Source organism: Coffea arabica, chromosome 10c (assembly GCF_036785885.1).
Source record: "Coffea arabica cultivar ET-39 chromosome 10c, Coffea Arabica ET-39 HiFi, whole genome shotgun sequence".
Lineage (NCBI taxonomy): Eukaryota > Viridiplantae > Streptophyta > Magnoliopsida > Gentianales > Rubiaceae > Coffea > Coffea arabica.
This window is the reverse complement of record NC_092329.1, coordinates 3,358,344-3,372,042: the sequence shown is the minus strand read 5'-3', so window position 1 is coordinate 3,372,042 and position 13,699 is coordinate 3,358,344. Positions and strand designations below refer to the sequence as shown.

The 13,699-nt window shown below is 34.9% G+C and overlaps 1 protein-coding gene across 1 annotated transcript; it reads left to right on the top strand.

Moving 5' to 3' along the window:
• Positions 1–8,506: 8,506 nt before the first annotated feature.
• LOC113714921 (bZIP transcription factor 44-like) lies at positions 8,507–10,101 on the top strand. Its single transcript, XM_072069117.1, has one exon. The coding sequence runs from the start codon at positions 9,335–9,337 to the stop codon at positions 9,803–9,805; it is 471 nt and encodes a 156-aa protein (XP_071925218.1). The 5' UTR covers positions 8,507–9,334; the 3' UTR covers positions 9,806–10,101.
• Positions 10,102–13,699: the final 3,598 nt, after the last annotated feature.

Here is a 13,699-nt window from a genome sequence, read left to right as displayed (position 1 = left end):
GTTTATAAAATGTTCAAGATTGGAGACCCTTTATGTACCAAGAAAAAAAAATTAATGGAGAGGTTGTGGAAGCGGTAGGTGAGCGTTCTGCTTTGTGTCTAATACATTGAATCGGGTCAGTAAGAATTTGGTCTGTGCAGTCTTTTAAATGTAGAAAAAGTTATCTTGTGAAACATGTTGTCTCCCAAGACTTTTTTTTTTTTTTTTTTTCTAAATCCTTGTCCTAAGATTGCTAAAGACGACAAACACTATTCTGATTGTATAAAATTTAGCTTGCGGAAGCTGCTTCTAGCTAATTTTATAAGCAGGAATACTACCAGCTAACACTATTTTCATTTATAATCTTTTTTTTTTTGTTTTTGTGTTTGGGGGGGGGGGGGGGGTCTGTTCTACTGTTTAAGGGAAGGTTGTGATTGTGAAAACCATTTAGTTGAAAGCATCCTCCTGCTTTGAATGGGAGTAAAATTTAGGCACAGATGATCGGAATTGAGTCTTGTAGATTGAGAAAAGTATCAACTGATCGATGCTGTGGGATATATCCTTCGTCAGCCTCTGGACTGGACTTGTTTTACTTTTCTCTTATCTTCTTTTCTGGTTAATGCATCACGTGGTTGAAATGCTAGTGAGCTCGGAAACACCGCGGCAAATGTTGAACTAGTGCCTTTGTAAAGTAGCCACTAGCTACCACCAAGCTTTTTAAAGGGGTTGGGACTGTCCTCGGATTCTGCTAATCAATGGAAGCTTCTATTAATCCAAGAATCAATATATAGTTTTATCATCCACTGGCGGATGCTTTGTATCAAGAAATTTCAATAATTAATAATGTTAAATCAAGAAATTCTGCTAATCAATGGAAACTTCGTACTGGTATTAGTCAAATACATATAAAGCTTTTCTGGAGCTACATCATGTATTTATCCCTGATAATTCTTCTCGAGCAGTGCTGTTACTGATACACAGCGTTGAACAATTAACCTGACCAACTGCCCATCTCTCCTGAACGAGAGCCTAAAAAATTGTATATCGTTATCGAGATCTAATCTGTACGACGAAACAATGCACAATTTGCCTTTGCACAAGTGATGAATCTCTTGATATTGTCATAATAAGTAGTACGTAGTAAATATGTCATTCTTTTTTTTTTTTTGGCTTGAACAGTTGAATGACGGGATTCTAGATCCACCAAAGTCTCATATACAGATACACAAGGTAACGAAGCATGCACGGACAAATTATTGCCACCAGTTGTCAAGCATACATTGGTAATTATTGTCCCCGTAGCATTGTTAGAGGGTAAAAGTTAATTATCGGCAGATGAATCCTGACTAAAAAGTTTGAAAAGGTTGGGAAGAGGAGCAGTTTCATAATTTTCTGCCTTTAATGTGAGCTAGTCACTTTAGTACGTACGTACTGTTCCTCATGCATGCACGATTTGACACAACTTGTGTGGGTTACCCTAGTCACAGTTGTGGCCGCTTTTAGTTTTAGGATGGCCACATTCAGTCATTTTCTTTGCTTTAACTGGAGAAGCAAGTCGGAATTGGACCACAATTTGGAGATGAAATCATAAAGCTAGATTTTCATGTGTTTAAAGAAAAACTACAACCACTCTCACAAACATATTATCAATGTATGAGATACCACTATAATTAAGAAATTTGGGCTTTTTTTCACTTGTCAAGTAGTTGCAAGTCACAAAATCTTATGATGACATGAAATTGATGATGGTTACAAAAAAATATATATGATTTTTATGCCACAAATAATAAAAGTGATAGTATTCATTTACAGGATATAATTGATTTTGTGACTTGTAAATTAATAAAGGCCACGATTTACATAGTCACAATTGATCTTAAACTATGTAAACCGTGACCCTCATTTACAAGTCATAATATCAATTGTGACTTGTAAATGAATGTCATTTATGTTACCTGTGACTTAATTAAAACTGCACCTCTTGTGATTTAAAATCAACTTATTGCTACATTCACCTGTTTCATGTCACAAAAAGTAAGTTATTTGTGACTTCGATTCTAATTAATTTGACAAGTCACGAGAAGGCTAAATTTCCTGCAGTGTACATGTAAAAGAAACTAGTTAATCAATACTACTAACTCTAGTTATATATTAATTGCAAGGAGGGAGATCAAGCAACCTAGATGATCAACGACTGACTGTTTCATTCAAGAGCTTTACTTCACCTGCTGAGAAGAAACATTTCTTTAATTACAACTTACCAAGGGCCATGGCTATTTGAAACGAAAGCCCTCGGAATGTGGGCATGATACTATAGACATAGAAATGCAAAACAACTAGTCCTTAGTCCAGGGGATCTCATGCTCTCTTTCAACGTTCAAACAGACACCTTTGCCCTAGCCATTGCTTTCCTCTTTTTATGTTGGTCGTTATCAGGCCCTACAAACCGGCCAGCCTACTTTTCTTCCCAACACAGAATGGTATAGTTGTAAAGGAGTTCTTCATCAGTGTTTCGTTACTATAGGTGATGTAAGAGTTTGAGGTCATTTATTATAACTTGGCTCGAGCCCAGGCATGGCTTAGTTTTACTACTTATTAAGGTTTGTATGTATTCACGCAAATTAAAAAGCTCTGTGGTCTATTCTGTAGTTTCGTCAGAGTTGAGCGGAAGCTTGTGACAAATTATCTAATAGTGTCGATTGGGACCTTGACCATCACAATTGCAATTATAACTAATCCAGCATTTTGAAAGATAAATGCCTGTTGCTTTCCCCCACTGGAAGTATAAGCTATCAAAGGAAGAACAAAACCCAGGATTACGTTGAGCCCACTGGTACCTTCGCAAGTTGCAGCAGCTCTCTGCTGTATAATTCAAAGCAAAAGTAACCTTTGCGGCGATCAACATTTAATAATGCTACTTAATAAGAGTGGCCCTCCTCAAATTCCATCACTAATATCATAACATAGAGTTGTAATACCTCCATTTCAGCAGCACCCGGAGGCCTATTGTAGTGGTCGGAAATGAAGAAATCATTACCAATAGAGTTCCGAATTTGCATTTTTATGTATTATTTAGGGATAATCACACTTTGCCTACCACCATTAACCTTACAAATATACACTTTACCCTTCTCCTCCATGAAGGCTAGTCAAGGTTTAAAATGCTAAAAAAAAAAAAAGGTAAGTTCAATAACATTAATTAGTATCCTTTTCTTTATGAGATTAGTGATAGCTTACTAGCTACCATTTCGTTTGATTGCTAAAAAGATGTACATCTTCTCTATAATAACTACTATACAAAAAATATCAAATCGATAAAGCTGCTTAAATAATTATATTGTTATTTTCGTTTTCTAAATTAGTCAAATATTAAATACTCAATCAAAATTGTAAAAAATGGTTGATATGCATTATTTTTAAACTTAGAGGAGGAAAATAGAGGTTAAACCAAGCTTTAATTTGTTTTCGGGGCAAAAAAAGGCCAACAATGTTATGTTATCATAACACTCGCTCTTTATTTGTGGAGTTAAAATTTCCAAAGTTAACTAGTTTTCATGGGATGTGAAGTGTTATTTTTCGTTTTCTTAAGGCAAAATGTGACCGCCCAAAAGCTCTAGAGGGCAAAGCTTGATTAATTCTATTATTGATGATGGCTTTGGGAGTTTGTCAAGGTGAAATAAGTCAAGGATGGACCATGGAGAGAAGCATATTCTTTGGAACTTATGGAATTCCAGCAACTTCCTGATGTCTATTTTGTCTGTTGTCGTCATTAATTTGGCCAATATATCCTTATATGTTCCTCTCTCTTTTTTTTTTCCAATTTTTTCTTTCGGGGTCCCAAGAAAACTAGAAAAGCAAAGAAAGAGAGGACAAAATGCCAAACTCAAAAGAGAGGAAGTAATGCGAAGCAGTCGAGTTTTCTTCTTCTCGAAAATAACAGCCGCGTTTTGTTGGGCATCATCATCATCATCACCAAAACGAAACTTGGAAATAATCAAGAAGCTGATAACGCCAGGATTTTTGACGTATATCCCTGGTAGCATTCTACAAACGTACTACATTTGACTTGCTAGAGGGAATGGAGTATGGACTATATATGGAACAATGTCCATATATTGCAGAGCTGCCTGCGCTGTAACACACCACCACCACCACCTTAGTTGTCGCTTGTGACAATAATGTTATACTGTCGTGAACATTTTAACTTTGTCTCCTTAATGAAGCCAAAAAAACAAAAGAGAGAGAGAGAGAGAGAGAAAGAGGATTAAGGAAAACATTTCAGAGTTCAGACTGGAAATACATTTTTCCCGTTTTCCTTGAAATCTTCTTGGGACTCCTAGTCCATCAAACGATATTCTATGGTAATGTAGTATCCAGAGCTGGTGTATCATCCCACCACCTTGGGTGGTCCAATCAATATGGTTGTTTTAGGAAGAGGATTTGGTTTCTAACAAAACCCAGACAAAATCACTTGGGAAACAACCCAGTAGACTAACGTATCGTAATGAGGATTTGGTTTCTCCGGAGTTTAGCTGTTGCATCAAATCTTTCGATTCGTGATTTTATGAGATACATTTATACAGCTGCCGGAGATACAAATGATATCTTTGTTGTAAAAAATAATTACGGATTCCTGTGACAGAAACACCACACATGGGGCTGCTTGACTCCGCAGGTTTTGGGTCTAAAGACTCTAACAAATAAAAGCTTCTGCTCAAGTCAAAAGAATCCCCAGATACGCATTCTCCTTGTTTTTGACTTTCAAGGCAGACAACAGCCTCATTTTGCAGTTGATGATGCTCATTGTCTCCAAATTACAGCTTGATATATTCCGTTCTGTCTCGAGCTTTCAATTGTAAATTCGCTTGTTCATTCATCTAATTCTCGGGCAGCTGTTCTGTTTGTGAAAGAAAAATGTTAACCACGAGATCATAAAAGATTAACTAGGAGGAATGGGGAAAATATTATCTTCGGAATGAATGGAATTCTCTTCTTTATCGAGGAAAAAAAAAAAATCAATCGACGTAAAGCTTTACCAAGCAAAGCATGCATCTTCAAGAACGCGGTTTGATTTTACCTATGCAGCTTCCTTTTTTTTTTTTTCTTGAATATATATATTTTTTAGTTCTACTTGCTTAATACTATTTGAGGAGTGCCGACTCTAACGAACATTCCATCCAACTAAGCGTTAAAATCGATGAAATTAAAGATGGAGCCAAAAAAAAAAAAAACTAACAACCTAGTGCACACTTACCACGTCAAATAAAAAATGATACTGCAAGTAATGGAAGGGAAAAAGAATAAGTAAAATGGAGAACGTCATTATGCAGAAGAACAATAAATAAGGCAAGAAAAGAATGTCAAATTGTTTCTTAAATAACACGTTCGTCTACTATATATATAACTCGATTGAGATTGAATGTGTAGTTTTTAACTTTTTAGCATTTACTTGTCATCCCGGAGAACATAATTGAACGGCGATGGATATTTGAAGCAAGGCTAGTAGCGTGTAGCACATTTCACAAGTCGAACATGCCAAAATTCCAACCCACATGTCAACCCCACCACCCATAATCACACTCATATCCCTTAGCACGAGAACAACAAAAAAATATTTCACATCAGCAACAAGTTGGTTGTGTCTCATGATGTTTAAGGAAAGGTAGAACATTAATGGCTCAAAATATCTGAGTTATACATTAATTTGATGTTTTGTTAGTCTGTCCAGAAAATCGAAAATTAAGCTATCACGGTTGTCTTCGGTCTAACGTTAGTTTTTTTTATTTTACTCGAATCTATGACCTCTTGATTACAGGTTAAGCATCTTAACTAGACCATATTTCAAAATATGGAACAGAAACTGGAATAGACATCGTGATGAAGAGCATTGACTTAACCCTTAATGACTTGAATCTATGACTTCTCGATTGATTACAGGTAAAACATCTTAACTCGACCCTACTTTGAAATATGGAACAGAAACAGGTACGGACATCATGATGAAGAGCATCGTTTTCTTTCGAATATAATTTGAAACAAATTATATGGGAAGGCCAGGCTGCGAGCTCCTAAAACAAATATAATTTGTGGGGTTAAAGACAGAATCCAACAAAAGTTCTTATGCACATTAAACACCGCCATTGATGGTGGGTATCTCCTTTTTTTGCACGGGCACGCAACAAATATATATATCCAACACACTTTGCACCTAATTAAAACTTTGATCAATCCACATGGCAAGCTCCTTCTCCATAATCACCCACATAAATTAGCTAATTAAGAGTAGAGACAGAATATACCTCAAGGACATTGTTGGTTGATTACTTGCTTTGCTTTTCAATGTTTAGACATTGATGGACTATGCGGTCGACCACTTGGATAAAGAACATAACTGCCATTTGAACTTTACTTTAAAAAAGAATTCCAATAATCTTTCGGTGAATCAGTAGTATATGCAGGCTTTTGAATGCAGTCCCAAACAAGTTAGTTAGCAAAAACAAAAATCTTCAATAACGTCTCCCTCAAAAAAAAAAAAAAAAAAAAAAAGTTTCCCTCAAAAAAGGGAGACAAACTTTATATTCCAGTCCACCATGTCATCAACAAACTTGTAGTAATTTACTACTGTAACCAATGTTTCCAGGATATCACTTCTTATCCTGTTGCACTGAAAAAAGGAAGAAGAAGAATTTGCTAGTGTATAAAATTTGAAGTGGTTTCGAAAAGAAACTTGAGGTCCAGGTGACGTCATTTAAAACAATGGTGGTGTATATAACGCAGCGATATCTTTCTTTCGATTTTTGGCGTGCGTGGATTGGATATTTAGATAAAAGGAACAAGTTAATCTACAAGTTTTTGATTATGACTTGGAATAATGCCTTATGTTTTGCCACTCAGATTAGTTTCCGTGTGATGTTTAGTACATAATTGCTGATTTAACTATTCGAGGAAATCCAATAAAGTGCGATACCGTCACCCTTTAAACCTATAATAATAAAAGAAAAAGAAAGAAAAAGGTTTGAGCGAGGACGTACGATTATTCGTAAATTCGTTACGTAAACAAAAAAAAGTGAATTAAAGAATAATATTTATTTCGAATAATATTTGTTTGGACTACTTTTTTCCACGCAATATTTACGGTAGGATATATAACTTTGAAGAAGAAGTTTTCCTATTCTGTACAAATTAAGCGCTCGTAAGTTTTCCTATTTCCTTCCCTTTTTCCTTATTTGGGCTGCCTCTGCAATAATGGTAGCTAGAGGGATATAGTAAAATTAAAATGGGTTAGATTCTTCAAGAGGGAAATGAGTATTATTACTGTCATGCCCCACGATTTTTGCCAGAAAGAAACGACAGAACTACTCAAATTTACTGGGATGAGTTTTAATTTTTCTTTTTATGAGGTACTGGTGCAGAAGATGTGATTTGATTGCGCGCGGCTTGTGTGGGGTAACTTATAGGTTGTCCTATTTGTTGTTTGATGCAATCTGCACCTATTTTATTTAATTACTATATAATTTTATTCTGAAAAATTAGAACATTTTGCTCGTGATTAAGAATGAAATTAATCTCTTGTTTATTTATTAAGAAAAAGGTGAGAGGGAGAGATGCGGACAAATCCAAGGAAAAAAAAAAAAAACCTCACATGGACTAGAATTTTAATGGTCAATAAAAGAGTGCACCCACAAGTTCATCAAGGTAGCTCCAAAAACGATCTAGTACGTTGTAGCAAAACTTGTTTCTTTTGCAGCCAGAAAATAATTTTATTCGAAGATAATTCCGACACTAATCTATTTTGTACGTACTTCATAAATACAACACGATTTCTAAGATATTATGCGCATAAACCGCATTTTCACTTCACTGAAAAGTGTAAATTTTTACATATATTCCTAGCATTCAAACAAGAAATAGTTTAGCAAAGTAGCTCATATGTATTAATTTCATGCTTGGCTTTACTTCACCAGCAAAATGGGATTGAAACAATCAACTTAGCATTAAGAAAATTAAAGAAATAAATGTGTTTCTTTATAGTTTATTACGATTGTCGTCACACTCAACTTTTTCAACCGGAAGAAGTCATGCATTCATCTTAACAAAAATTTGACTAAATTGTACTAAATTTGTTGAACCAAATAGCACCTATTTGGATAGGAATTTTTTTTTGTATAGTAAATATATTTTTTAAAATATTTAATTAATTTTTTATTTTATATCCATCATATTATAAAAAAATAATTATTTTAAATAATTTTAGATGATGGTAAAACGATTCTCATTTACCGCCAAGACGGTGGTGAAAACAAGGTAAGAAAATCTGTCAGAAAGCACAAGTGCATCTGCATTGATTTCATACAAAAAGTTTCGGTGTCTTCTTCGTCTATGGTTTGCTCCATACAGCTGGAACTTGGCGTTGGGCGGCTGTGGAAATCTCGTCTACACCCCAGCCCCCACTTCTCCCAAACCCGCCCCCCCCCCTGCCCCCACTTCGCTAGTCTCTCTCCCAAGTCTCATCTCTCATAGGAGATTTCAAAGCCCTTCACTTTTTCCCATTTTACCTTTTCATTTATTAACCATTAAATTATGGCCCTTCCCAACTTTTTTGTCTTTCCTTTCATTTTCATGCATACCGTTTTTCTGCTATAAATCCTCCCCACCTCTACCTCAAAAACCTCTTCCTCTTCTCCTCTCCTCCTCCTTTTAGCCTTTGTAGATCTTATTTCTACACAGCTGCTATCTTCTTCTTTGTAGTTTACGTAAGGCTTTGCTTTCTCTGGGCTGCCTTGCTTTCTCTCCCTTCAGATTCTGCTTCCTTAGGGCTCTGATTTCTAGTTCAGTGTCCTCCTCCCTTTGCTTATTACCAAAAGCCCATTTGATCATCTAGCTCATAAAGTTTCAATCTTGGCAACAAAAGTTTCGATCTTGGCAAGAAGAAGATTGAATCTTTGTTGGTTTTTTTTTTTTTCTTACTTAACAAAAAAACTTTCTTTTGTCTCCATGAATCTTGAAGCTGCATATGTTCCAGTTTGAGACTCATGTCTCCTGTTGTTAGTGAAATCCTCCGTTCCGGGCTTATGATAAATTCCTCCCTCAGGCGCAGGACCCATCTCGTTCAATCTTTCTCTGTTGTTTTCCTCTACTGGTTTTATGTTTTCTCATAAACATCTCGCTCACTAGTGCTTGATTTATATATATGTATTAATAGTAATTAGTGCTTAATAGGACATATCATAAAGCTATTTTAACTGAAATAAATTTCTGGGTTCTGCGTCTGTTTTTCTGGATTTGTAAGTTTAGGATTACTATTTTATATAGTATATCATAAGCTGCTTGGTGTAAATAGTGTAGTTCTGTCACCATGGCTTCTTCTAGTGGTAATTCTTCGGGGTCAACTTCTAGTCAGATCAAGAACTCTGGATCTGAAGGAGACCCTCAGCTGTTGATGGACCAAAGGAAGAGGAAGCGAATGCAATCCAATAGGGAATCTGCAAGGAGATCCCGAATGAGAAAACAGAAGCATTTGGATGATCTGATGGCCCAGGTGGCTCAAATCAAGGAGGAGAACAGCCAGATTCTCTCAACCATGAATATCACTACCCAACAGTTCTTGAATGTGGAGGCTGAAAATTCAGTCTTGGGGGCTCAGTTGACGGAACTAACTCAGAGACTGCAGTCTTTGAATGAGATCTTAAGTTACATGAATACCAGCAATGGCATGTTGGACACTCTGGAGCTTCAGCCCAATTCTGAGATTTTCATGAATAACCCGTGGAACTTGATTTATCCTAATCAACCAATCATGGCCTCAGCTGATATGTTTCCTTATTAATTGGTGATTATTTTGATCACCAACTTGGCCTGCTGATCAATAGTATTTTGTTTGCCAACAGCCTTCACTGTGCCCATTGAATGTGTGGTGGAGAGGGGGATGATGAGTAGTAGCCGTCCTATTGAATTAAAAGTATATTACTATTTAGTTATAATTAGCATCTGAGATAAGGTGATGGAAAACTGCTTAAGCAGTCAAAAAAAAAAAAAAAAAAAAAGAGTGATGTGGGGACTGGCTTATTTGGCATGTAAATGATGCAGTATTACCATGGGAATTGAATCGTTTGTGTTGACTTACTGCTCTTTCAATTTTCACTTGATGTTTAATTATGTCCCTGTTTTTAGACTAGAATATCTATTGTTATTGTTATTCTCGACTTTTGATGTGTAAGATCTTGCCGTAATTAAGGTCTAAACTTCTTGTTTGGCCATCTTTTTTGTTTGTTTTTATTGTTTGGTTCCTGTTTCCTGGGAAATTAACGTTCCTTGAGAATTGAGTTTCAAAGGATGTAGTAGTAGTATGATCATGATGAGCAATTGAGCATTCATTAAGAAGAAACTGGATTTATTCCGTACTATTGCAAACCCACACAACAACAATGATCTAACTGTGGAAAGGCTTGTTTTGGAATTACAATAATAGCATCCGACGATTCTAAAAGTCATTATTATTATGGTGCTCGATCTCAATGGAAAAATTGGATATTGTACAAGCAAAATTAGTTGAAGAAGTGGACGGTATGACTGAGATGGTTCCGGTGGCTAGTCATTGAATTGCTGGTGCTGCGTTGATTCCTCTGTTATTAAAGAATGGTAAATGGCAAAGCAACCTGCCATAGCAACTACTTCTTCGGTTCTTCTTCTCCTTCTTTTAATTTTTTTTTTTAAAAAAATGTTAATTCTATGAATACTGGAGAAACGAAAGTTAATTCTAGGTGGTGAATTTTTTTTTTTCAGTTTCTAATATACTGGTTTTTTTTTTAACAATTCTATCCATAGGAATTTTTTAAAACGTTACAAAATTTTTAAATGCACACCTAAAATACTGAAAAGCACACACCCAATTTCTCAATCCTCTCACCACCTTTCTCAATCATTTTCACTTCTTCTGCAGTTGCCAAAGCCGGCTCACCCTTCCTTCCATTTTTCCGTCTCTCCCTCCCTTTCCTCCTTCCCCTCTTTCTCCTCTTCTCTCTTCCTCTCTTTTTTCATTCTTTCCCCCGCCACCCTCCCTTCCTCCTCTCTCTTCACCTGCCCATCTTCCATTTAACAAGAAAATGGTGGATTTTAAGAAGTGGAGAAGGAAAAGAAAGATTAGGATTCTGGATCTCTAAATCCTCAGGCAACCTTAAAATGGGAGGTTAACCCATTTTTTTCAATTTTTTTGAACCAAGAAAAATAATGAAGAAATTGTACTTAAAATCAATGATCAGATTAAGAATATGTTCAATAGAACTTTAATCTCTTGCATCATATAATTATTTGAAACCGCATCACCCCCCTCCCAAAAAGCCCCACCCCCACTAGAAATTTGGCCAAGAAAACGACACCATTTTCTGAAAAGCCCAAACTTTCCGTGACGCATGCTTTTTAGGATCAGTTTGATAACATAAAAAAGTGCTGAAATTGAATCTTTTCAGATATTCAGATATTTTGAGTGTTTGGTAAATGAAAATCTATCTGCTGAACTTGTATGTATTTTTTTGTTTTTGTTTTTCGTCTGTCCCAAATTGTAGTCCACTTTCCAATTGAAGAATATAGTTGTCTTTTAATTTCTCTAAAATACCCTTATTTAATGTATGTTGTTATTACTATAAATTACCTTATTTAATATAGATTGTTAGTATTGAATATAATCTACCCCATTTAATGCATTTAGATTTTCCAAAACATATTGATATATGAAAAGCCAACTTTATTTAATGTAAGTTTATTTTAGGAAAATAGTAATCTAAATTTGTTTTTCCAATGAAGTTAACTACTTTTTCTTAAACTGTGTGAAAAAAAAAACTAGGACTATCAAAATGGGACAGAGAGAGTAATTACTTCAACTACCATATCTTATCTACCAAATTTACCCTTATTTATTAATTATGTTCAAAATTCTTATTTAATTAAATAATATGATATTCTCTATCTAACGGTTTTCAGTTTCTCTTTTCTCCCTTTTTAATGACTTTCATATCTTCTCCATACTCCTCATATAATATATTTCATCTTTTATATTAATTTGATTTAAAAATAAATACTGTCATTTTCATACCTAACAATTTTAATCTAATCAAATCATAGGTTCTATTTCTTTTTTGAATGAAAAGATATAAGGGCAAAATTGTCAAATTAAACTTATTAAGCATTCAGTTATAAATATTTATCAAACAGTATAAATAGGTTTAGTATTAAAATTAAGACATTCATATGTTTCTTTTCAATGCTTAAAATTCAGTAAATTAATTAATTCAGTATTTAGATTTCAGAATTCAGATTCAATTTTATCAAACAAAACCTTAGTCGCCATCCCTTTGTGATCTACTGTGTCTTGCAAACCATTTTAAGGTTAGATCAGATCACAATTGCCAAACCTTTTGGGTTGGGAAAATGGCCAGGACAGGCTACATACCCAACGCAATAGGGAATCACGACAATACATAAAGGTTAACAATGAAGGATAGTTGGCTACAGGATTTGAACTTAAAAGTATCCAAACTATATCATCTTATCTAATTCTATTCCATGGCACACTCAGTCTAATACAAGAGGTGCAAGCGAAAGAAATGTAGGCCCTTTTAATTATATGCCAAAAAATTCTTGTGGAGATACTTCGTTCTAGTCTTAATTACTGAAATTAGCTTACTTGATTATGGACCAGGACTAAATGATTATGATGTAGATGGGGACGAGTGAGGCCTGTCACGATTAAACTTGGGCTTCCACTCTAGCACCCATTTGATTAAATTGAGTTTAGGCTTTTTTTTAAGCCAGAGAAAAATGAAAATTTTTTTTCTTGGTAAATTAAAGGTCTTAAATTCAAAACCTTCTACTTACTATCTGTTCCACCTTATCATATAATCCATTACTTTCCGCAAAATGTGAATGCATTACTTAGTATCTTATAGTCCAATTAATCAATAGACAACAAGGAGGTTTCCATTATTTAGCTTCTAAGCACTTCTTTGAAGATTTTCAAATTATTTTTATTCAGTCGGTCCTACTACATAATCTACTAACTATCACAGTCGCTGCATTTAAGAATTTCTTGGGATATCTGTACACTAAGCTGAGATTCAAAATCACATATAAAATTCTGGAATCTCTGTTTAATCATTTATTATGAAATTGAACATATATTTCAGCAACGGTTCAAGTGGGCAATCTCGGTGTACAATGAAGTATAACAAATTTACCTAGGATTATTATCAACTCATGGTAACTTCTAATTTTTTTTTTCTTATAAAAAATTCATTTTAATTTGTATACTGGAAGCTGCAGACTCGTGTAAATTTTTTTGTTTAAATGTTGTTCTGAAAGGAAAACTAATTAGTTTTTAATAATTTAAGATTTGACGTGAAATTTGGTGGAATTAAAACGGAGAGCAAGTGACACTCGTACTAATCTCAAGGAAAGAAAGTGTATCATGCTGGGGGCTCAGCCTAAAGAGTCCAATCATGTAGAAATGATAATTTCCTTTGAAAAAAGGTAGAGGAACCCTCGAATGAATATTCTATCTGGGATTCCTAGTGTATCACAAGGAGGAGGCCACCGCATTAAAGTCTTAGTGGTACGAAATAATGAAGAAGATGACAATCAGATTGCAACCCGTGGGTGGTCCGTTAACTGTTGATTTCAACTTAAATTCTTGATACTATTTGACTTGTACAGGCTTTTCTGCAATGAA